The sequence below is a fragment of the Blennius ocellaris genome, assembly GCF_963422515.1.
Source record: "Blennius ocellaris genome assembly, chromosome: 21".
NCBI classification, from domain to species: domain Eukaryota; kingdom Metazoa; phylum Chordata; class Actinopteri; order Blenniiformes; family Blenniidae; genus Blennius; species Blennius ocellaris.
In genome coordinates this window covers 16,075,759-16,096,563 of record NC_137670.1, presented here as the reverse complement: position 1 = coordinate 16,096,563, position 20,805 = coordinate 16,075,759, and the positions used below count along the sequence as shown (strand labels likewise).

Sequence of the window (20,805 nt, the reverse complement as noted above, 5' to 3'; positions counted from 1 at the left end):
GTCCATTTTCACATGATTGACTTTCCAGCTCAGTACCGTTATCTAGTCTTTGTTGCTGGTGTCTCCTGCGGCCTCCCTGCTTTCGCCGGGCTCTGTACAGTGTGGTGTAGGGTTGCAAAATGACTTCATATGGGCAGAAAAAATAAATAAAAGCGCCACATGCCTTCAGCTGCCAGCGCTCTCTATAGGTGCCGTGCAGTCAGCAGACTCTGTTGGAGGTCTCGAGACAATAAAATGGGCATGTCCACTCAGTCACAACACTTTTGGTCTTATATATTGTTTACGTGATTAAGCTGAAATAAAATGATGATTAAAAACTCCTGTACTTGTACTGTGGAGCACATTTTTATTCATATGTTGTGCACATACCTTGGGATAGCTTCCCCGGCACAGACAGATCACGAGGCACAGTAATTGGACGGTTTAACATCCAGACATAAAAAGTGAGCAAAACTAGGCTAATGATTAATTCATTCTGTTTTGGCTTTAAGTTCATGCCCAATTTTCGGGACAGTGTCTCTACTGCTCGATTACTGCATAGTGTCACTTCGCCAGTCTTTGGTTTGCAGAGTGATTTTGTAAAAACAACAACAAAAAATCCCTCAGATGAGGGTCCTGAATGGTATGTTGGCGCCCTTCATTTGCTTCTCATAATCTTCATCAAACATCTTCGACTGCTCATCGGAGAAGTGGTTCTTCCAATCGCCAACGACTCCTGTGAAACAGGAAAGAGCAGAAGAAAACACCACAGGGTCAAAAATACAGAGAAAAAATGTATTGCAAGGAATGTTGACTTAAGTCACTATGTGAAATTACCTGAGTTACACAGAAAAGTAACTATTGCCTCTCTTATATGGGATGATGTATTAGTGTGCTATTAGTCGTTGTACTGCTGTTAAATATAAGCTGGTTGTGCTAATTAGATTAACCTGAAGTTACATTGGTAAGCCCAGCCATTCCAACTGGGAGGGGGGGGGCAGGATTTTTAATCAAATTAACATAACACCTCTTATTAAAAAAGTTAAGAAGAAGCAGAAACAAAACAGCTGAGATAAACTACCAACATGCACACAGCAGCAGACAACTCTTATGAAGGCAAGACGATGTTTATCTGAGGGTTTGCAAACACATCTGCATCCCTGTGGAGCCGGACTGATGTTGGAGACAGAGACAGCAGCGCTGCAATATTATAGAAACTGTAACATGATTACATAGTTATTAGTTACTAACAGAAGTCAAGGCATGGCAAATTTCTTTCTATAGAATCACTGAAATGCAAGGCAAAACATTAAAACAAAGACATTATGAAAGGCATAAAAGCTCAATAAATAAGGAAAAATCTTTATTCACATAAAAGTGATAGAATATTTAAAATGTATTGTTTGATGGAAGGTGTACTATATTTATTTGTGTAACCCCCAAACCTCAGCATTGATCTATAAATGCAAAAATCTATACAATTATGAAAGTGAATCTCGCTCATTTAGATGCTTTTCCAGGATTAAAATATACTCAAGGTGAAATGTTCCCATTAGATGAAGTTAGTTCAGTAAAAAAAATAGTGATCAGATTTTTATTTAGATGAAAACAATATGGTGGAAATTCTTAAGAGATGGATTAATTAAATATGAATGTTTTGACTGCACTATTTTAAAGCGATTATGTTGTTGAATCCTTTAAGAGTTATAATATCCTGGATCCTCCAGGGGGCGACACCGCGATGTCATGTTCTGGTGCTGTTTAGTTTCTTTTGAATAATCAATCGGTGGATGCGACCACATAGTGTGTGTGTGTGTGTGTGTGCGTGTGTGTGTGTGTGTGTGTGTGTGTGTGTGTGTGTGTGTGTGTGTGTGTGTAGAATATATATATATATATATATATATATATATATATATATATATATATATATATATATATATATATATATATATATATATATAAAATCCCCCCCCCACACACACACACACACACTGACGACTCACCTTTTCTCATGAATGGAGAGATGGATTGATCAAAAACAGGTTTGGGGATGCAGGAGTAGTTTGCCATCGGGTTCTCCTTCATGTTCTTAAAGGATGTGAGCTCTACAATTCGGTCGATGACTTCCTCTGAGACCGACAGGTCCAGATACTTCATGATGCGCACCACTTCACGCCGGGGGTTCTGGGAGGATGACCATGATGGACAAACATCATTTAAAAAGTTTTTTTTATTTTCACATGTAAAGAGAGACCTTCAGAGTTTTTTTGTGGCAAATGAAACTGAATGGTTTCCGACTCGTTCGCCTTTACCTCTTTCATATCCTCGTAGAAGAGGTAGAGGATGTTCCTCTTCTCTCTTGCCTCCCAGTAGCCTTTCACGTGGTCGTACCAGGAGCCCCAGGCCACTGCAGCAACAGAGCACAGTCCACTCAGTCATGACGCTCTCATCAAATGTGCACAGCTTCTCCGGGTCAGGGTTCGACGCAACGACCATAAATCCTGATGTATCGACGCTGGATTGCAGAGATACTTTTTATCTACATGCCCAAAGTTATTAAAGTTTAATTGCTGAGTTATAAAATCCTCTTCAGTTCATGTTCGTCTTCCTCCAGCCTTTGCTCTAATCTTTTATTCTTCTGTTGTTTTGTTGTTGTTTTTTTATGACTGAGAGGTTCAGTTTGGGTCAGGACCGCAGAAATATTATTGAACACATGATAATCTTTGCTCTCTGTTCTCATTTTTTGACCTTTATTACTATTATTAATTGGAGAATTAGTAGAACGAGAGCCAATGACATATGAACAATGAATAATAATGCAAACAAATGGTATGCAGTCCTTTAGAGTTTAGAGTTTGGTGTAACCGGACACACGGAGCAACGGCACTAAAATGGAGTGTTCAACTCTTTGAAGTTTGATTTCTTCTCAGCTTTAAATATCCACCTACTGCTCATAAGAAAACCCTCATCATAAAATGAAAAAAATAACAGATTTGAACACGAAAGGGGAGTTTATTGACCATTCTTCAGTGAGTATAAATTTCGCAATACATATGAATACATGTATGTAAATGTATGTATGATCCAATATTAGAATAAAAATGCAAGAATAAGACTTAATATGTGTTTCCACGAATCTCTGTCTGTTCCTTTAATTTCTTAGGACTGATGTAGAAACTTCTAGTTTACCACTTATTAGTTGCTTGCAAACATTAACCTATGAGCATTAAAGCAAATAGGCGTATTGGATTATTGACGATTCAAAAAACAGGCGAGTACGTTATTTATCTATTAATTTTCTGCAGCTATTTCTCCATGTCAGGGGTCTTTGCTGACAAAACAAGGTTCCATTTAAAGTCACCAATTAACCTAAAAAGGCCAAGGCTTGTCTTTGGACTGCCGGAGGAAGGTAAAGTGTTCATAAACCCCCATGCAGGCACAGAGAGAACATGCAAACTACCGAGAAAAATGCAATTCGTGAGTGTGGCAAAGTAGAAACTGCTTTTTCGATGGACAACAGTGAGTATCTGGAGGCATAAAGGGAACAAAAGCCGAAGTTTCGTGGCTCGAATGAGATTCTTTTTCACTTTGCAGCCACACAGAAACCTGCTAATCTCATCATAGCCAGAGAAGTTTCTCACAGGAAAAACACACACACACACACAAAGAATCCTGCAGGATGAAACCTGCAGGTTACGATCCAAGAAGTGCGTGCGAAAACACAAAAGAAAAAAAAAATTCCTCGTGCACTCAAAGGGCCTGATTTAGTGAACAATATGTTCATGGCTTGAAGGTGTTGGGAGGACAAAGAGGAATGTAATCTAATCGACTTACAATCTCCTCGCATGAACTTGTGTACGTAGCCATCAAAGGGCCCCGGTTCAGGCTGGGTCTGGTTCATGAGATCAAAGTAGTAGTAGCTCACCAGGTTGTCTTTAGCGTTGCGTGACACGTAGATGACCTGGACCAGTCGAAGGAACATAAAAAGACGTTTACAACACAGACGGCAGGTTGTTTACATGAAGGAACAACTGAAAGTTAAAAGTGACGGGTAGAAATCTGTCTTCAACGTTCGACATTTCCAAAGTTCTACTCACATTCAGGTTTAAATACTCTTAAAAAATTTAATAAAAAAAAAAAAGGTTATTTGAAATTATAGCAAGTGAAAATGCTTATTGCTGCAAACGTTTAAACAAAACTAAACATGATATGTCGTCCTGGCAAAAAGATGAAATGCTTTTCAAACATTAAGTTCTTAAGATTTGTCAGGTTGTTTTTCTATAATATCCAGATGAAGAGACGTTTGTTAGAATAGCACACACTTTTTATTGAAAATTATTTTATTTTGATGATTTGAAAGATTTAAAAGTGTTTATGAAATATCAATAATGTGTCAGAATATTTTAATTCACCATGTTTGATTTGCTTACAACAAATTAAACAGAGGGAAGTTTCGCCGGTGTGACTTTATAGCTGCTTCCCAAGTTAAAAACTAACTAAAGCGGATTTCATTCAACTGTTTTCAGGGTCGGCACTACTTTTATTGTGATGTAACTTTGAACTCTCTCCCCATGTACAGTAATTCTTTGACCTTTACAATCATGAATCCAATTAAAAACACCTATAAAGGCAGGTTGTTTTGGTATAGTTGTGACTCTGACCTTGCATTTGTTTTCCCAGAATCCAGGAGGCACCAGCTGAATGGGAAGATGCGTCTTGATAGTTCTCGGTGGGTCCATTTTCTTCAGGAGGTCGAGGCCTGGTGCACAAATTCAGAGATTAAGATGAGAGAAATTAAACACATTTATTCCCGCTGTCTTAACTGAATAGCAGTGAGTCTCGTATTACACTGAAATGAGAAAAACAGGAAGGATTGAAAGAAAAGAAAACTAAAATTAACTTGCTTACTTATCCTTTTTCCTTTAATTCACAAACTAAATATTTTAGAATATAATATTTTACCATTTAATTTTTAAAAAAGGGGTTTCAAATACAAATAGCAGGTCCATGTTAAGCTGTTTTTAATTTAATTCAGATTGAAATGACACCATGTTTCCATTTTTTAATCCAGTATATGAGAGCGTAATGTTATCCAGGCGTGCATGAGAGAACGTTAACGTGGCGACGCCCCCATTATAGAAGCCTGCTTCCTCAACCACTGTGTTTATTTATCTGGACTCCAACAGTCGGTTCTTTACATGTAAGAGTCACTGAGACCAACTTTGGTATTTGGCTGCTGCCTGCAGGAAATGTCTCAGGGTTAATACTTAATTGACCTTACACGAGAAGAAATGTGCTCTCAGGAGAACATTCCTCCAAGAATTGGATTTGTGGATTTGGACAACAAGGCATAATTAAAGGGTGCATTTGGTTTGAGGGAGTCGCACGTTTTGAGAACGTCACGCTATGGAGAGAAGAGGAAAACGGCTCCGCCTGCAAAAACCAAAGTTACCGACGAGGACCGATCACCAGAAGTCGTGCAGACCTTTCGGGATGGGGGGTGGAGGGATAATCTCCAGGAAGGGGCTGCGGACGGGTGTGGGGGCCCGCTTGCACGCCTCAGCATCTCCATTGTGAAGAAGCAGATCAACTATTTCCTGAGTCCACGTCGTCCCTGATGTAAACAAGGCGCAAATGAAATAAATAAATAAATGGACACAATAAATGTGTGTGATTTCTTCGGTTTTCTCCTACCTCCCCCTGCAGAGTGGAAAACACATTGTAAAAGAAAAAATTAAATCACGTCTTTTTAATTATACTTTTTAACAGTTCTACAGAAATGTCCCAGTTTGAGTCAGAATTATTTTAAGGACATTACAGCACCGGACTGCTGGGACAGAATTGTGGGAAACAAAACAGCAAAAACAACATTTGTTTAGTGACAAAAGTAATCTGTATTCTGTTTACGTTGGGGAAAATAAAATGCTAATTGATCCAATGATATTTATTTGTTATTCATTAAAAATCTCTAAAATGGGAAAATATGCTTTGAACTAATGTAAAAATAATTTAATCACATGAACAACATGAAAGTACTGTAGTAACATATCAGCATAACAGTTTGTCTAAGTTTGACAACTTTCTAAACTAACAACTTTTTTTGATTGTAATTATCACATTTCTATCTTTGTATCTGAAATCATGAAAGGTACCACAGATTTCGTGAATACACAAATGTGTGGGAATTGCAGAAAATGTAAATATCAGAGCCGTTACTTTGTCTACGTTCATGAATAAACTCGCAGGCTGTAAAAGAAGTTTTCAACAAAAAAAAACAACCTCAAGAGTATTCATAAGAAGCGTGCAGCTGTGTGAGTACCTGCTTTAGGGTAGGTGGTGATGAGCAGGTCAGAGGGGTGAGGGTTGAAAGCCCAGATGGAGTCCCACTCCTTGGCGATGAGGCTCATGAGAGGAACCCCTTTGACTTTGACGAGGGGGAAGCGGAACAAAGAGGAGCCGGCTTTCTCGATGGCCTCGTGGTAGGTGAGATCTTCTTCCCCCGACATGACGGATACCGTCCAAGAGTGACTCCAGAGAAATCTAAATCCTCCCGCGAGACGACCGCCGGGCCAGCGCTCCTCGTCTTCAGCAGCTCCTCTGTCAAACTGTTGATTTTCCTTGAGGGTGCACAAATGACTTCCTGCTCGATGGCTCAGCCCACACTGCAATCATCCTTCCACTGTGCCGCTTGAATGCTGTTTAGTGGCTTTTCCTCTCCAAAAACCCTGGATGGCCAGAATCTCTGGGGAGACACCTCCCGAAGACGGTGTGCACCAAAGTCCCAGCTGAAGCCTTAAGTGCTCAAGTCTCCCTGAAATGTCTTTCTTTCTCGCTCTTTCTGTCTTTGCCGCCCGGCTGTCTGAGTGCTCGTCCTGGTTTCTTATCTGCCTGCGATCACTGGAACTTGCACCGGCAGATACACTGAAGTGCCGTTATGTAACGTTCCCAGTCACGTATGCTCACAGGACTATCCTGTGTTCCCCCATAATTTGGAGAAGGGAGTAGGGAGGGTCTCATGATCTCTGCAGCCCACTGAGAGGTGAGGCGTACTCACACTGAAAGGATTAAACATGACAAGCTCAGAAAGTTTAACCCTGTGCTCGTTCCACATCTGCTTCTCACTTTCACCAAACAAAAACAAATGATCCAGGTCCAGACTTGCCTTTTTTTTGTTTGTTTTTGTTTTGTTTTCTTTGTGAATCCATGGATGGGGAAAAACCAGCCTGAGCACTTTGGTGGTGTGCGAGAGGGAGAGAGAAGGCTCCCGTTCAGATTCCCTTTTGGACCTTTGACCTCTTTTAACCCTGCTGACTTGCTTTGTGTTGCTTGACTGATGTCTGAACGATTCGTTCCAGTTTTTCATCAACTTGCAAAGACAGGTTTCCCATGTCGACGTCGCACCAGTTGAACAGTTAGTTAGACATGTCTGAAAGTTTTTTTTTTCCCACCCCTAAGTGACTGTTTAGACTGTACATTCCAGGATTTCCACACTCAATATCCTGTCAGTGCCGTGAGCAATATTTTCACTGAAAATACTCCGAGCTCAACAGGGGCCTGAAATATTCAACAAAGGACATCGAGTTCGCTCTAGAAGTCAAGACTGTTATAAGCCTGTCATTGTCAGTGTAGGAGAAATGAAGCAATGTGCACATTAATTATTGACTTTTGATGCTTTAATTTAAATCTATTCAGGACTAGCAGAGGAAAAACAAAACAAAAAAGAACCCCATATAATCTGGGCTCTTATGTTGTGTCAACATTTCTGTTGCTGTGATTCAGATAACAGCCTCCTCAGTCTCCACAAAGAAACTTCCTGGAAGGAGCTGGTTTATTCAACTTCAAAGAAACCAGATCATCCACTGCTTGTCTTCCAGGAACCGTAAAGCCCGAGGGTTTCTCAATGTTTCACTCCTCTGGATAAACGTGGCCAACCAAAGAATGACTGGGTCTTTCTGGTGTTTTTTTTTTTTTTTTGCAAATTCCCTGATGGCCAAACAACAAACCCAGGACCCCAAGGAGGTCATCGAAATGCGAAATGAGAGAAGCACATGCTTTTTTTGCTTTTTCTTTTGTAAGAATAGCAAAATGTGCAGTTTGACCATGGTGGAATTATCAACCAATGTCCCACGAAGCACATTCTGGAGTGCTTTGAGTCCAGGTTCTATGCAGGTCCTCCCTTTTCTTCACGCACTAAATCAAGTTGTCTCGAGGAGTTCCTATTCTCTGGGTTTTCCCTGTGATGGACTGGCGACCTGTCCAGAACGTTTCTTGCATTTCCTCACAACCCTGAGTTCGATTAAAGAAGCATAGACGATGGCAAAATAGTCAACATTTGACCTGACTCTGAAGAACATGACATAACTCAAACTCAGCCAGTCTCACTGGTTAAGTTGCAGAATTCCAGTAACTATTCCTCCTTCACAGAAATCCACATCTTTCTCTCACAACCCTGTGTTTTAGCACCCCCAAATACAAGATAAAATACTGAATAACGTCATAAAACTACAAAAAAACAGAAATGGGACCAAAGCAGAGAACCGATAAGACAATGAAAAGCAGACATTGTTCCCAAAGAGCACATTCAGCACCTCTTGTAAAACACCCTTGACATCAGAATGCACTTCTCATTCAAAGAAACGTCAGTAAGTATTCCTCCGTGTGCGACGCCACAGATTGTTTTGTAAGTACATGAAATGTTTCCCCATATGTTTATGGGGTTGACTGCAGCTGTGGGATGAATAAGTGATGCATTCTTCCTCCTACATTGACCTATATAAATCTGTGCAGGGCCACATGTTAACATCTGGGAGATCTCCGCTACATTTCTGTTGGCTTGTCGCTGTGAAGCCCCACCAGGACAGGCGTGTATTTCTGGAAAGGAACCAACAGTCGACTGAGTCCCATTAATAAAACAACGGCATGGATTCATTAAAGATTTAAGAATTATACTGAATACACCTGGACCGTACTTTGTTTTTCCATTCACGGTTGGAATATGGGCTGCTTATTATTCTCACATTCTGTGTCTGTGCAGATTTTATGTTATCTCTGAATACTGTAGATCCTGGTAACACTACTGATCGGTAATAAATGTAATTGAAGAAGGCTGATTACTTCCCTTAAATTGTGCCACATTTGTGTGATTTGTCCATATGCACACACTCAGCTCTTCATTTATGCAATAGTTCTTAAGGTTAGACAATGACCAATTTCATGATTTATTTATTTCTTGCATTCAACACAATAGTAATTTAAAGATATGCACATCCTCCATTGTTTATATGTATAGTTTGTATGTGGCTTGTTGGTCGTGGGTGACAGTTGCATTAGTTACTCCAAGAAAATGAATTATTTTTAAAAGGGCTTATTTATCATTTATTCATCATAAATAACCGATATTACCAGCTGTGTAATGATTTTTGAAGTTTTGGAGCAGTTTTGTCTACATCTCAGAAAGTGATATAGTCTCTAGAAGCCAGCAATACTACCTGGTGTTTAGAGTTTAAAAGAAAAAAACATAAAGAAACATTCAGATGAGGTTAAGTTTACCCAAGAGGAGGAACCCAAAAGACTTTCATTTAACACTTCAGCGCACCTCCAAACATCAACTTTCCATCACATTTTGCGCACCCAAAACTCTAGAACTGTATGGACAAATCAGTTGAATTGCTTTCTTCTTTTACCCTTTTTGAGACTAAATTAATTAATTACATCCTGTCTGAATAGTATCCCACTGGTTGTGGTTGATGTGCTGTGTGGTTTAAGCAACGGCTTTTTGTGAACTTCTTGGTAAAATTTTTCTTGTTGTTCCCTGATTCTTTGTCAGATTTGATTCCTTATAATTCTGTAATATATTCTGTTTTTGTGCAAGTATAGAAATAAAGATAACTGTTGAACGCAGTACAACTCGATATCCAATTGAATGAATGAATGAACAAACAAACAAACAAATAGATGAATAAATAAATATCAGACCACCACAATTCGTAATAATATGTGAGACAGCCTGAAGAAGAAGAAGAAGAAGAAGAAGAAGAAGAAGAAGAAGAAGAAGAAGAAGAAGAAGAAGAAGAAGAAGAAGAAGAAGAAGAAGAAGAAGAAGAAGAAGAAGAATCCTCTTGGGGAAATTTCCAATCTTACAAACTCAGGATGTTGTTGAAGTAATGTTTATTTGACGCAAAAGCCCAACAAAATGATAGTGAAAGCAGATCTAACGAAGAAGTTTGCAAAAAAACTGCATAAGTCGTTGTCTGTATTTTACGGTAATGTCCCACCACCACCGGAAGTTCTGATGACGACTTCCTTAACAACCAGCAGGTCTCGAGGAAGTTTGTATTTAGCATGTCGCCGACACATATTTACTAATCACAATATAGAGAATAGGCATTAACTTTTGAGATTCTCGCTGTTACGTTAGTATTATGACCGTCATGTTCCCGTTGACGAGATGAATTCCGGCCTGTTGCGTCCTTTAGTTCTCGTGTTGATCGTCTCTGGGGGTCTCACGCATGCAGCCACAGATACAGCCGGGATAAACTCCACCGAAGCAGCTCTCAGCTCGGCCACTCCTGCTCCGGGCGGCACGGCTCAAACCGTGGACCCCGCAGGAGTCACCCCCACGGAGGAGGTCCCTCCCGATGTGGGCCTGAACTTCACGGTGAACGGTACGATTTCCCCCACCGTGGACACCGAGGCTCCGTCTGCCACCACCGCGCTGCCCGGAGTGACTCCACAAGGTGAAGAAGCACACTGCAACTGTCTTCATACAAGCCTTTACACTTATTGATAGAACTGGTTTTATTGTGGTTTTATGAATCCAACGAGTTGTACTTGCAAATCTCTATCGATCTTACTTTCTATCTATTATCAAACCTTTTGTCCAACTCTCGTCTACCTATCTATCTATCTATCTATCTATCTATGAATCCATCCATCCATCCGTGATAAGTTTTGATCATGGACATTTTTATTTCAGACATAGAAATCATACACTTTTATGTTTGCATACAATATGTATGAAGAGACTCCATGTATTATGTAAATGTACCTCTGCAGCTATGGGATATATAAACCCTGTAAAGTAAGAAGAAGCAAAGCTTTCTTGTTCTGAACCCTTCTTCTCCATCTATTTAGGTTTTTGTGTTGGGTTACAAACATTTGCGTGGCTTTCCCTTCTTCGCAGTTGACACTCACGTATTCTCTTATTCTCCAGGCTGTTCCTGTGATTTGACGCCTGATTTTTGTGACATCGGCTGCTGCTGCGACACGACGGATTGCGGCGTTGCCAACTTGAGCACAGTGTTCACTGGCTGTCCACAGAGAGTCATGTGGGTTTCCTTGCCTTGCTCGTACATCTGTGGTCCGCAGACTCTTTAAAACAGTTTGAATCTTTGCATTCTTGCAGATCCGGAGTTTGTATTGAGAAGTGGCTCATGTTTACGGCCAACGTGGACTCATCTCTCGTCACTGTGACTGATTCCTTATTTTGTGTCCAGGCTGAAGGTAAATAAGTAAAAAAAAAATCTAAACAAAACACTGCATTCATCAAGAAATACAGTTCGCTTCCAGTTATTTCACAACCACACGCAGTCCAACCATGAATGTGCGCTTTGTCACTTTCCAGCAGAGGATGCTGTCCAGTCTGCCCCGGCCGGATCTCAGCATCCATCTTTAGGAAACTCTTACCATTTCTCCCCACCAGGACCAGCGAGCACCAGCCACCGCTACAACTTCTACAGGGTAAAAAAAAAAAAAAAGATTCACATGACCAAAAGATGTTCTCGGGGGGTCTTCAAGTGACGATATGATATAGTAAAGTGTGGATCCATCTCTGTAGGCAGATGACGTCATCCAGACGTATTTCTCCAACTCCTCTGTGCGGGGTCTCCTCCGTCAGCCGTCGCCGGGGCCTGTGGCCTCGTCCTGCATGAACCGCAACCCTGCCAGTGAGTTCCCACTGTTTCCAGGAGTAAATATTTGACCGAGGGACCGTCAGAGCTGAGTAAAGTTTCCACAAACTATTTTAAATGTTTCTCGTCTCAGCCTAATTTTGTGCAAGAGCCCCTTCATGCTGCATGAGAAACTTCCTCCCATCGGACTTTTGAAACGGCAACATTATATAACCCATTAAAAAGGCCTGAACTGAAACATGTGTCAATGGAAAATGTTCATTTTAAGGTATTGTTAAAGGACATTTCTATATTTCAATACTTTAAAGAAGCTATAAAGGTTTAAACAGTATAAAAGGGATCAGAATCACACATAATTCACCATTTCTAGTTAAAAGAAACTAATCAAAATGTGTGTTTGCCCATATATTATTCAGCACAACTGTTTCTTTTAAGAACATTAAATATGACTTATTAAGCATATGTTTAAAATATACGCAGTCACTTGCAGGAGCTGGAATAATTAAATGTATATCAAATGTGTGTAATGTTCTTTCCCTGCCTGTAGAGTTCCTGAGGTCAGCGTCTCTGTCCTGCACCCGCATGTTGACCTCGGCGTCGTGCACCACCGATCCGGCGCTCAGCGCTCCGTCCTACTCCTCCCACATGAGTCTGGTTCAGGTCTGGGAGTCCACGTGCATTCACTGCTTTTACACCTGTCACTTTCCGTGCCAGCAGGCCGTCTAACGCACAACTCCTTATTGCAGATTCCAAGAGGTGAGAGGGAACCGGTGTCAGACTTTCTTGTAAGTTGCAACTAATCAATGATGCAGCGATCGACTTGCATCCACCTGCTGCACCTTCTTTGTTCTTACAAACAACCCGAGCAGTTTAGGTTTTAGGTGATTGCATATCTAAAGTCAAATAGCTCGAAAAGCTATACTGTACAGTATAAACATGATAAAACCATGAAGTGCATTTAAGTATTGGCCCTTATTTTTTTGTCTATTTCCTTTAAATAGATGTGATACAAACAGTGATAAATGTAATAATTGCGGCTTCAGGTTCCTGTTACTCCGCTGGCTGACTGGCCGACGCCAACCCGACAAAACGACTCCTGTATTAACGTAGTGACAAAGGTGAACGACCACACTGGTGTCATTTAAACCACAGTATTTATCTGCATAATAAAACCTCAGCCACGTGGGTTTTTTTCCCCTCCTGCAGGTGGAGTTTGTCATCAGCTACACAGGCGGAGGTGAACTCGTTCACGCAACAGTCAACATCGTCTTAGCAGACGTGGACTTCAATCAGTTGCTGTCGCAGACACACTCCACGCAGTTCCAGGTAATAAACCGTTAAAAGCACTAATTTTTTAAACGCTGAATTCACGCGACTAATATAAGTGCGTGTTGCGCGCTGCAGATGGCCACGCCCCGTCCCACCCCGGGCCCGATCTCTGCCGTCGGACTCCTGCCGGGATCGCCCGTCGTCGGTCGCTTTGACCAAGAAGTGAAGCCCGTATCCACAAACGTCCCCGCCGAGCGCGGCCAGTTTATTTTGAATGAGCTTGGAGTCGCTACCAGTCCTTGACAGTGAGTCAGCTGACGTCTCTGGGGGTGTCGCGGGGCGGGGAGTGTTCCTCAGACCCCAGCGGACGAGGACCCGTCCTCTTTACGCACAACGCCATCACCGGCTGCACGTTCAGGTGACACTGCGCCGTCCGGAGCCTTTAGCTACGGTGACGAGCACGAAGCGAAGCTTTGGAATTGTCATACGTGAGCCTCGTCGTCATTTTCTCTCCGTCTGATTCGTCCAGCTCCTCGGCGAGCGACTGCTCGCAGCTGCTTTCAGAAATCTCCGGGGTCCTGCAGGGGCCCGCGACCCCCGATGTGATTGCCATGAATTCAGGCTCTCAACCGGACTGGACCAGAGTCGTCACCCGGGACTGTCCAGTCGACCAAGAGGTGAAGCTCGCGGAACAAAACTGATCGCTCTGGTTGTTCTAGTCATTATTGAAACGCCGGGATTCTTTCGTTCTTTTTCCAGGAAACGTGTGAAACGGGCTGCACCGTCCCCCTGTCGCTCTCCGTCCAGGTCCTGTGGGCCCGTCGAGGTCTCGTTGATCTCCCACAGAACTACATCCTGGGCGCCAAGTATCTTTTCCACTGTCAGAAAGTGAAGGTAGACGTCCTTTCACACCAACGCTTTCATCGGCTCTCGTGTTCTTTACTTCACCTCCAGGAAAAACGTTGAAATAACCCCCCCTCCCTCCCCCGTCTGTTATTCCTCAGTGTCCGAGATCGTCGCCCCTCACCCTGACCACCAAAGTGACATTTGCGGACGCCACCGTTTACCCAGAACCCCCCCGGGGCCGGCCTCAGCCTCACTGGAAGTTTCCGTTCGGTTTCTTCACCAGAGGCTACGCCGAGCTGGACGGTCCCGTTCTGAGCCGCGGCGACACTCGGAGCGTCACGTGGAGTTTAGCGCTGCTCACCGTCATGTTGCTCACGGGATTGTGACTCTTTTAAGTGAAACTTACAGGATTTTTATGGCTTGTTTGTGTTTTTTTATACAAAGAAAAACTCTTTTTTTTTAGGTTAATAACTTTTAATGTATTGTTTGCTTACAGAACTGTTTTCATATCAGTGTTGTAAAGATGCATTTGTTGCAAATAGATCCTCCTCTCGCTCCCCTTTTCGGTTTGATTTATGTCTTTGGGCTTTCGTCTCATTTCTCTCTTTGAATCGCACGTAGTTCAGGAGAGTGACGATCGCCGCTGGAGTTATACCTTCCAGACGAGTGGCAGCCCCCAGCTGGAGAAGAAGCCACAAGTATAAATTAGACGGCCCCCCGTTACGTTTTTATGTTCCAGAGTGCGAGTGCGCCGACTCACTGTGCTCGGTCGAACCCGGTCCAGAGTCTCTCTGGCCTCCCGAGACAGCGATACCGGCAGAGACCAATAGTCCATGTCGTCCGGCAACACCATGCTCTCCTCCCGCTGAATCCTCTCGATCTCCTTCTTCTGTTTGTCACAGTGCGGCCTGTAGACAGCTGCACCACAGACGGCACAGAGTTATTCGCCAAGAGCGAACGAACGACCTCCGAAGGCTTAAAGATGAGTTCTTACCCTCAATCTTGAGTCTTTGAGAGAACTCGGCGTACGGCGACAAACGCTCCGGCCATTCGGACGCCAACATGTCAAAGGACATGTCGCTGTACAGCAGGAGATCCATGGCACTGAGAAGGAGCCGGGGTCAAACGTTCAAGCAGGAATATTCTTTGATTCTTCGTCACTGGAAAGTGACACGTGTTCAGGCTTAAAGAGGCTTCATGGTTGGATAACTCACGTCAGGACGCTGGCCTTGTTCTCACTGATGTTACAGGCAGGAAACCTTCTCCTCCAGGTGGAGGTCGGCAGAGAGACGGCCTGAAGGGCTGCGATGGCGTCCTGGATGGTGTCCCTCACTCTTATGGCCTCTTTGTAGCGCAGAGACGACACACACCCCACTTCCTCGAACCCTGAGACGGCAGAGAAATACGTGAATTCAATCCTCGGCGACGGCATTTTAGACAAAAAGACGTTTGGAGACGCTGTGCCGACCCTTCAGGGTGAGGCGGAGGTCGGCGTTATCCGGTCGGAGGGAAGTTCGAAACTCGGCCCGGCTGGTGAACATGCGGTAAGGCTCGGTCACGCCTCGGCTCGACAGGTCGTCGATCAGGACCCCGATGTAGCTCTCCGTCCGAGACAGCGCCGCCGCGGGCATGGAGAGCGCCGAGCGGGCGGCGTTTACCCCCGCCCACAAGCCCTGCCAAGCATACAGCTCTGGTGTCTATGAAGGGAATTCATACTGGGCAAAGATAAGACCACTGCAGTCCTGCTCTGTAAAATCACACGGTGACGAGTTGAGTTACAAACTTTCAAGTATTCGACCACTAAAACACCGACCCGCAGCTGACAGACGATATTCTAACGAGGGCTCAGAAAAGTTCAATTATAAACAAGATTTGCAGCATTCTGCCCAGTAAAATCTGCATTTTTGGAATGAGATGACCAATAAATTACCATAACATATTGAAGAAAAAAAAACCCTGCGTTAAGCCAAAGCAAAAAACGCTGCAAGAAACAAAATGAAATGGCCCTGGGAATAATCGTCACCTGCTGAGCCTGATAATTATGGATGAATGGATTTTCACTTATATAGCATGTACTAAACTAGCTTTTCGTCTCACTCTATTCATTTCTCCAGCGTCGCACCAATTATGTCTGATGAACTCTGATGGCTTCTCTTTCTGTCCAATTAAAACAGCCAGCGTTGATCACGTCGTCCGACGTGACTGCATCACTGAACAAATGATATATTTGTAACCTGCAGGCCAAACTTTTGCTCATTTAGATATAATGTCGAGTTGTGATGATGCGTTGTGCGTGTCAGGGCTCTACAGGTGATGTATGAGGAGGAAGCAACTACCTGAGCCGCGGCCTCTTCGTACCCAGTCGTCCCGTTGATCTGACCGGCCAGAAACAGACCTTGGGTGCTTTTCACCTGAAGTGCCGGGCTCAGCTGAGTCGGACACACGAAGTCGTACTGGACGCCGTAACCTGAACACACAAACGAATAAGACGAAATCGCTCTTGTTTTTTTTCCGACGTGGACCAAAACTGGATTCGGGGAGCGAACCTGGCGTGTGGATCTCAGCTCTGTGCAGCGGAGGGATTTCTCTGATGAGGCGTAGCTGCGTGTCTGGGGGCATGGTCATGGACAGGCCCTGTGGGTACAGGAGGTCGGAGGTCACCCCCTCCGGCTCCAGCCACACCTGGTGCTGTCGCCCTGGGAAGCGGAGCACTCGTGACTCAATGGAGGGGCAATACCTGCGAGAGACGAGAACCGGAGCTCTTGCTCGTGATCGCCAGACAACAGAGTACGAGTTCTACCTTCTGTGTAAGACGGGCACGTGTACCTGGGACCTTTGGCGTCTTGCTGTATGTGACAGTTGAGATGAAGGCTTTCTCTCACCACTCGCTCCACACCGGGAGTAGTTAAAGTCAGGTAACAAGGCAGCTGCTCGTCTGGCTGTTTAGTGTGAAAATAAATGACATTATCCACTGGAAACTGGTTGCAAGTGCTTGTAATAACGTGTTGGACGACCCTGATTAGAAGAGAACCCTGCTTTTCGCTTACTGGGACACAGGAGTGGATTTAATAATGCTAATTTTTAGATGCTTCCTGGTTACATGCGGATTTAAATCCAGTCTATGGTGTCCTCAGTTTTTCCTCTCTTAAATTTGGACCAACGCTGTAAGAAACGATTGCAATACTGCGTGAAATTGACCTTGCAGTGTGTGTGGGTGTTAAGGAAGCTGAAGGGCGTCGGGTGGCTGTCCGCAGGGTGAAGCTTCGCCAAACAAAAGTCTACGGACTCCTTCACGATCCTCGGAGGCGTGCCGGTCCTCAGCCTGCCCGTCCTCAGCCCCAGCCTCTCCCTCAGAGTGTGGGACAGGCCGGCGCTCGATGGGGCGTCTCCAATCCGACCCCCGGGGGACGACGTCTGGCCCACAAACAGAGAGCCAGACAGGAAGGTGCCGGTCGTGAGGATGACGGCGCTGGCTGAGATCTGCTGGTCGCCGTTTTCTGATGTTGAGAGACAAGAAAAGGCCACACGGACACATTGACAAGCACGTTTTTTGTGTAAAACTATTTTAATCATCTAACAATTGCATGCAACCATCCACCGATATCTAAAGCGGCTCATTTTATCACAGATTTGCCTTCTGAAGTGCAATAAAGAGGTGAACACACACTGGTTACCATTTAAAAGGAATTGGCTGTGCGTGACACCCTGCTCACCCAAACGTATCCCAGTGACCCTGTGCTGTCCAGGTTTCTGCGGGTTTGGTTCTGCCACGAGCAGCTCCTCCACCGACCCCTCCACCACCGTCAGTCTGGGAGTGGAAAGCAGCTCAGACTGTGGAAACGCACACAAATAAAGTCATTCGAGTTCCGTGGCAGAGAGAAATTCTTTCACTTGTGTGTGTGTGTGTGTGTGTGTGTGTGTGTGTGTGTGTGTGTGTGTGTGTGTGTGTGTGTGTGTGTGTGTGTGTGTGACACCTGAATGAAATCCCGGTAGCGTTGGCGGTCCAGCTGGGCTCTGGGACCCCACACCGCCGGCCCCTTCCTGCGATTCAGAATGGAGAAGTGAATCCCAGCCCGGTCCGCTGCTCGGCCACACAATCCATCCAGAGCATCGACCTCCTTGACAAGATGGCCCTTCCCCACTCCTCCGAGGGACGGGTTACAGGACAGAGCGCCTTCAAGAGAGTCACATTCATGTCTTTAATTCCTTGGATTGCATTGACAACAGAATAGATGCATTACGTTATAATGACTTTTAGTGTCTTTGGACGGACTTTGCCAACAAAAGAGCCTTTTCTCTCACCAACTGTGTGTATTTTCTGTGTGACCAAGAGTGTTTCTGCTCCCACTCTGGCTGCTGCCGCCGCCGCCTCGGTCCCCGCGTGACCCCCGCCCACCACGACAACGTCATACTGCTGTTTGGCGCGGTGACTGGCGGGTCTGGATACCACCGACAAGAAGCTCTGCAGGCGACGGAGCTTCTTTGTCAACATGTGAAATGCACACCTGTCGGAGGAGAAGTCAGGTTTTTGTTTTTTTGGTGTGTGGGAGTCTGTTTCTGTGTGGTTGTTGTTTTTACTGCTGTTTCTTAAATGTTTTAAATCACTGCGTTTAGTCCACAAAGTTTTTTTGGTGTGTGGGAGTCTGTTTCTGTGTGGTTGTTGTTTTTACTGCTGTTTCTTAAATGTTTTAAATTGCTGCGTTTAGCCTATATTGTTGGTTTTAGCACTTTAAAATTCACAAACGTAAGGTGCAATTCAAATAAAATGCATTATCATTATTACGAATAGTAGTAGTTGTAAAAGTAGTAGTTGATACTCTGATGATCAGCTACAAGTGAAATCCGATTTTATCACATGAGACATGACTGCAGGTGGAAAAAGCAGTGAATTAAAAGTACAATCATTTGTATATTGATTAGATTGTATTGAATTCAAGATGAAAGAGCAGTTTTACTAAAAGTAAAATGTACTCTTTAGGATATAAAAGCTACTTATAGTATTAAGTCTATACAAAATGACATAATGGTTGAGAAATGCAGACATAAAATGTAGTTTTTCGTCTGTTAGGAAAAGGAAGTTATTGACTATAAACATGCAGATAAAAAAGCTTAAATACTCGTTCAAATCGTGGACAGATTGTTCCGAGTTGCGATTGTAAATGTTGCTTTTGTGTGGCAGTTTTCTTGCATCAAAAGGGCGATGATGTTTACACCACATTCATCAATCCAAGAGTGATATATATTCCATGAGTAAAAGACAATAATGTCATAACACAACACCAGTTTACATTATTTGTACTTACGTGCAGGTCCACGCCTACAGATCACTTTATAGTTTCTCTCGCATTCACTGAAGGACGTATTGTTTCGATTTTCGGGTTGATGACAGCAGAACGTGAGACTCGAGGGAGGATAAAAGATGTTATAGAGAAATACAAAGCTGAAGTTATGTCACACAGACGATCTTCACGGAAGCTGCCATGCTGCATGGAGAGACCGGAGCCGTAATAACTGGAGTAAAGGCGCAACGACAAACTCTGTTTTTAACGCTGTCTTTTTATGTTCATGACAAGAGATTATTGTAACTTTGTAAAAGTTGGCTGAACTTTTACCTCCGACCTCCTCTTGGCACAGTTTGATTAGAATTCTACCAGTTTAGCTGTTTTTCTAAGTTATTAAGTAAATAACTACCCTATCCTCCAGTGACCTCTGACCCTAATTCAATAAAAGCAAAGTGTATTTATTCATATAGCACCATTCAGACACAAGGCAATTAAGAAATACATTAAGAAAAATGAGAATACATAAAACCCTATCTGATGAGAAAATGAAACAATTAAAATCGATTGTTTAATGGAAAGCATAATATTGTTTTAAGATCTGATTTAAAAGAAGTGATTGTGTCAACAGTCCACAGGTGAGGAGCGTAGGAACTAAAAGTCGCTGCACGTTTGCTTCTGACTGAACGCTTAGTGGATAAAGTGGCAAAGGGATAAATAAAAGATGGATAGATGGAAGTTAATCTGGGTATAGGTATGACAGAGCATCCAAGTGGCCAAATCCATCCAAAGTTTCACCTGTAAAGATTTCCCACATTGAGAAAGACATGTGTTGATATAAAAAGGGGGAGGACATACTGTAGATCACTGCAAAATAGCAAATCATTTGAGGATTTCAACATCCAGGACAGTATTCCTCAACTTTCCTTATACCTGGAGCTGAACACCTGAGCCCCTCCTCTCAGGCCCATGATTTGCTGGTGGAGTCTCCCACCAACATAAAAAAGGAGAAACATTTTGAAAATACAAAGAAGGGGCAGTTTTCCAGGTATGTTCCAGGTCCAAGAGAGTTCCATTGAAGGCTTATTGCATGTTTACACCCAAAAAATGTTCACACATTGGAACAGTTATAAATGTGTTTTTACTGTGTTAAATGGAAATAGATACATTGAATCAATTTGCTTTTTTGATGAGACGCTGCAAATTGGAGCACAATATTTTGACTTTATAATGACTTTAATATTGGTACAATGCTTTTTATTTTTCTTTCGTTTTTCTTTTCTTTTTTTCCCTAAAAATTTGCATCTGGTTCCAATTGAAATATTATTAATCCGACATTTTGCAATAAACTTGATGAATCTCCTTTCCGTCACTAATTTCTTGCTCAATTGAGTTTTGTTTTTTCAAACAACTTGTTTGAAAAGTGATCCGGGTAAAGTCTGGGAGACGATCGGATTAAAAATGATCGAGGAGGAACTTTGTAAACAAACAATCCTCCTCCTGGTGTGTGCGGTTACTGCCAC

The 20,805-nt window shown here is 43.2% G+C and overlaps 3 protein-coding genes across 4 annotated transcripts; 1 reads left to right on the top strand and 2 right to left on the bottom strand.

The window, feature by feature from the left end:
* Nucleotides 1–341: 341 nt before the first annotated feature.
* sult1st6 (sulfotransferase family 1, cytosolic sulfotransferase 6) lies at nucleotides 342–6,881 on the bottom strand. Its single transcript, XM_080517243.1, has 7 exons — nucleotides 6,299–6,881; nucleotides 5,465–5,593; nucleotides 4,641–4,738; nucleotides 3,814–3,940; nucleotides 2,292–2,386; nucleotides 1,983–2,163; nucleotides 342–715 (listed from the first exon to the last, which is right to left on the bottom strand). Exons 1-7 carry the CDS (start codon nucleotides 6,483–6,485, stop codon nucleotides 603–605), a joined length of 930 nt encoding a protein of 309 aa, XP_080373369.1. The 5' UTR covers nucleotides 6,486–6,881; the 3' UTR covers nucleotides 342–602.
* Nucleotides 6,882–10,310: 3,429 nt separating this feature from the next.
* Nucleotides 10,311–14,494, top strand: LOC308146017 (tectonic-3-like). 2 transcript variants are annotated; one of them, XM_080517644.1, is made up of 14 exons: nucleotides 10,311–10,715; nucleotides 11,192–11,306; nucleotides 11,384–11,481; nucleotides 11,606–11,718; nucleotides 11,816–11,924; nucleotides 12,436–12,548; nucleotides 12,635–12,673; nucleotides 12,932–13,006; nucleotides 13,095–13,214; nucleotides 13,293–13,388; nucleotides 13,472–13,575; nucleotides 13,687–13,834; nucleotides 13,917–14,051; nucleotides 14,162–14,494. In XM_080517644.1, exons 1-14 carry the CDS (start codon nucleotides 10,427–10,429, stop codon nucleotides 14,387–14,389), a joined length of 1,782 nt encoding a protein of 593 aa, XP_080373770.1. In that variant the 5' UTR covers nucleotides 10,311–10,426; the 3' UTR covers nucleotides 14,390–14,494. The 2 variants fall into 2 exon arrangements, with proteins under 2 accessions (XP_080373770.1, XP_080373769.1); XM_080517643.1 differs by having other exon boundaries at nucleotides 11,603–11,718.
* Nucleotides 14,399–19,409, bottom strand: mto1 (mitochondrial tRNA translation optimization 1). Its single transcript, XM_080517642.1, has 13 exons — nucleotides 19,307–19,409; nucleotides 18,306–18,508; nucleotides 17,978–18,177; nucleotides 17,717–17,834; nucleotides 17,202–17,500; nucleotides 16,830–16,942; nucleotides 16,550–16,740; nucleotides 16,340–16,470; nucleotides 15,472–15,676; nucleotides 15,218–15,389; nucleotides 14,998–15,107; nucleotides 14,764–14,921; nucleotides 14,399–14,683 (listed from the first exon to the last, which is right to left on the bottom strand). Exons 2-13 carry the CDS (start codon nucleotides 18,493–18,495, stop codon nucleotides 14,513–14,515), a joined length of 2,058 nt encoding a protein of 685 aa, XP_080373768.1. The 5' UTR covers nucleotides 18,496–18,508; nucleotides 19,307–19,409; the 3' UTR covers nucleotides 14,399–14,512.
* Nucleotides 19,410–20,805: the final 1,396 nt, after the last annotated feature.

What these genes read in the sequence shown, in the direction of transcription:
- sult1st6 (XM_080517243.1), bottom strand. Translation starts at nt 6,485, where the DNA reads ATGTCGGGGGAAGAAGATCTCACCTACCACGAGGCCATCGAGAAAGCC. An exon ending in TCTGGGAAAACAAATGCAAG is followed by an intron (nt 3,941 to 4,640) that starts GTCAGAGTCACA and finishes CGACTGGTCCAG; the next exon opens with GTCATCTACGTGTCACGCAA. An exon ending in CAAGTTCATGCGAGGAGATT is followed by an intron (nt 2,387 to 3,813) that starts GTAAGTCGATTA and finishes CTGTTGCTGCAG; the next exon opens with TGGCCTGGGGCTCCTGGTAC.
- LOC308146017 (XM_080517643.1), top strand. Translation starts at nt 10,427, where the DNA reads ATGAATTCCGGCCTGTTGCGTCCTTTAGTTCTCGTGTTGATCGTCTCT. An exon ending in CATGAACCGCAACCCTGCCA is followed by an intron (nt 11,925 to 12,435) that starts GTGAGTTCCCAC and finishes CCCTGCCTGTAG; the next exon opens with AGTTCCTGAGGTCAGCGTCT. An exon ending in CCCACATGAGTCTGGTTCAG is followed by an intron (nt 12,549 to 12,634) that starts GTCTGGGAGTCC and finishes TCCTTATTGCAG; the next exon opens with ATTCCAAGAGGTGAGAGGGA.
- mto1 (XM_080517642.1), bottom strand. Translation starts at nt 18,495, where the DNA reads ATGTTGACAAAGAAGCTCCGTCGCCTGCAGAGCTTCTTGTCGGTGGTA. An exon ending in CAAGACGCCAAAGGTCCCAG is followed by an intron (nt 16,741 to 16,829) that starts GTACACGTGCCC and finishes CGTCTCTCGCAG; the next exon opens with GTATTGCCCCTCCATTGAGT. An exon ending in AACAAGGCCAGCGTCCTGAC is followed by an intron (nt 15,108 to 15,217) that starts GTGAGTTATCCA and finishes GCTCCTTCTCAG; the next exon opens with TGCCATGGATCTCCTGCTGT.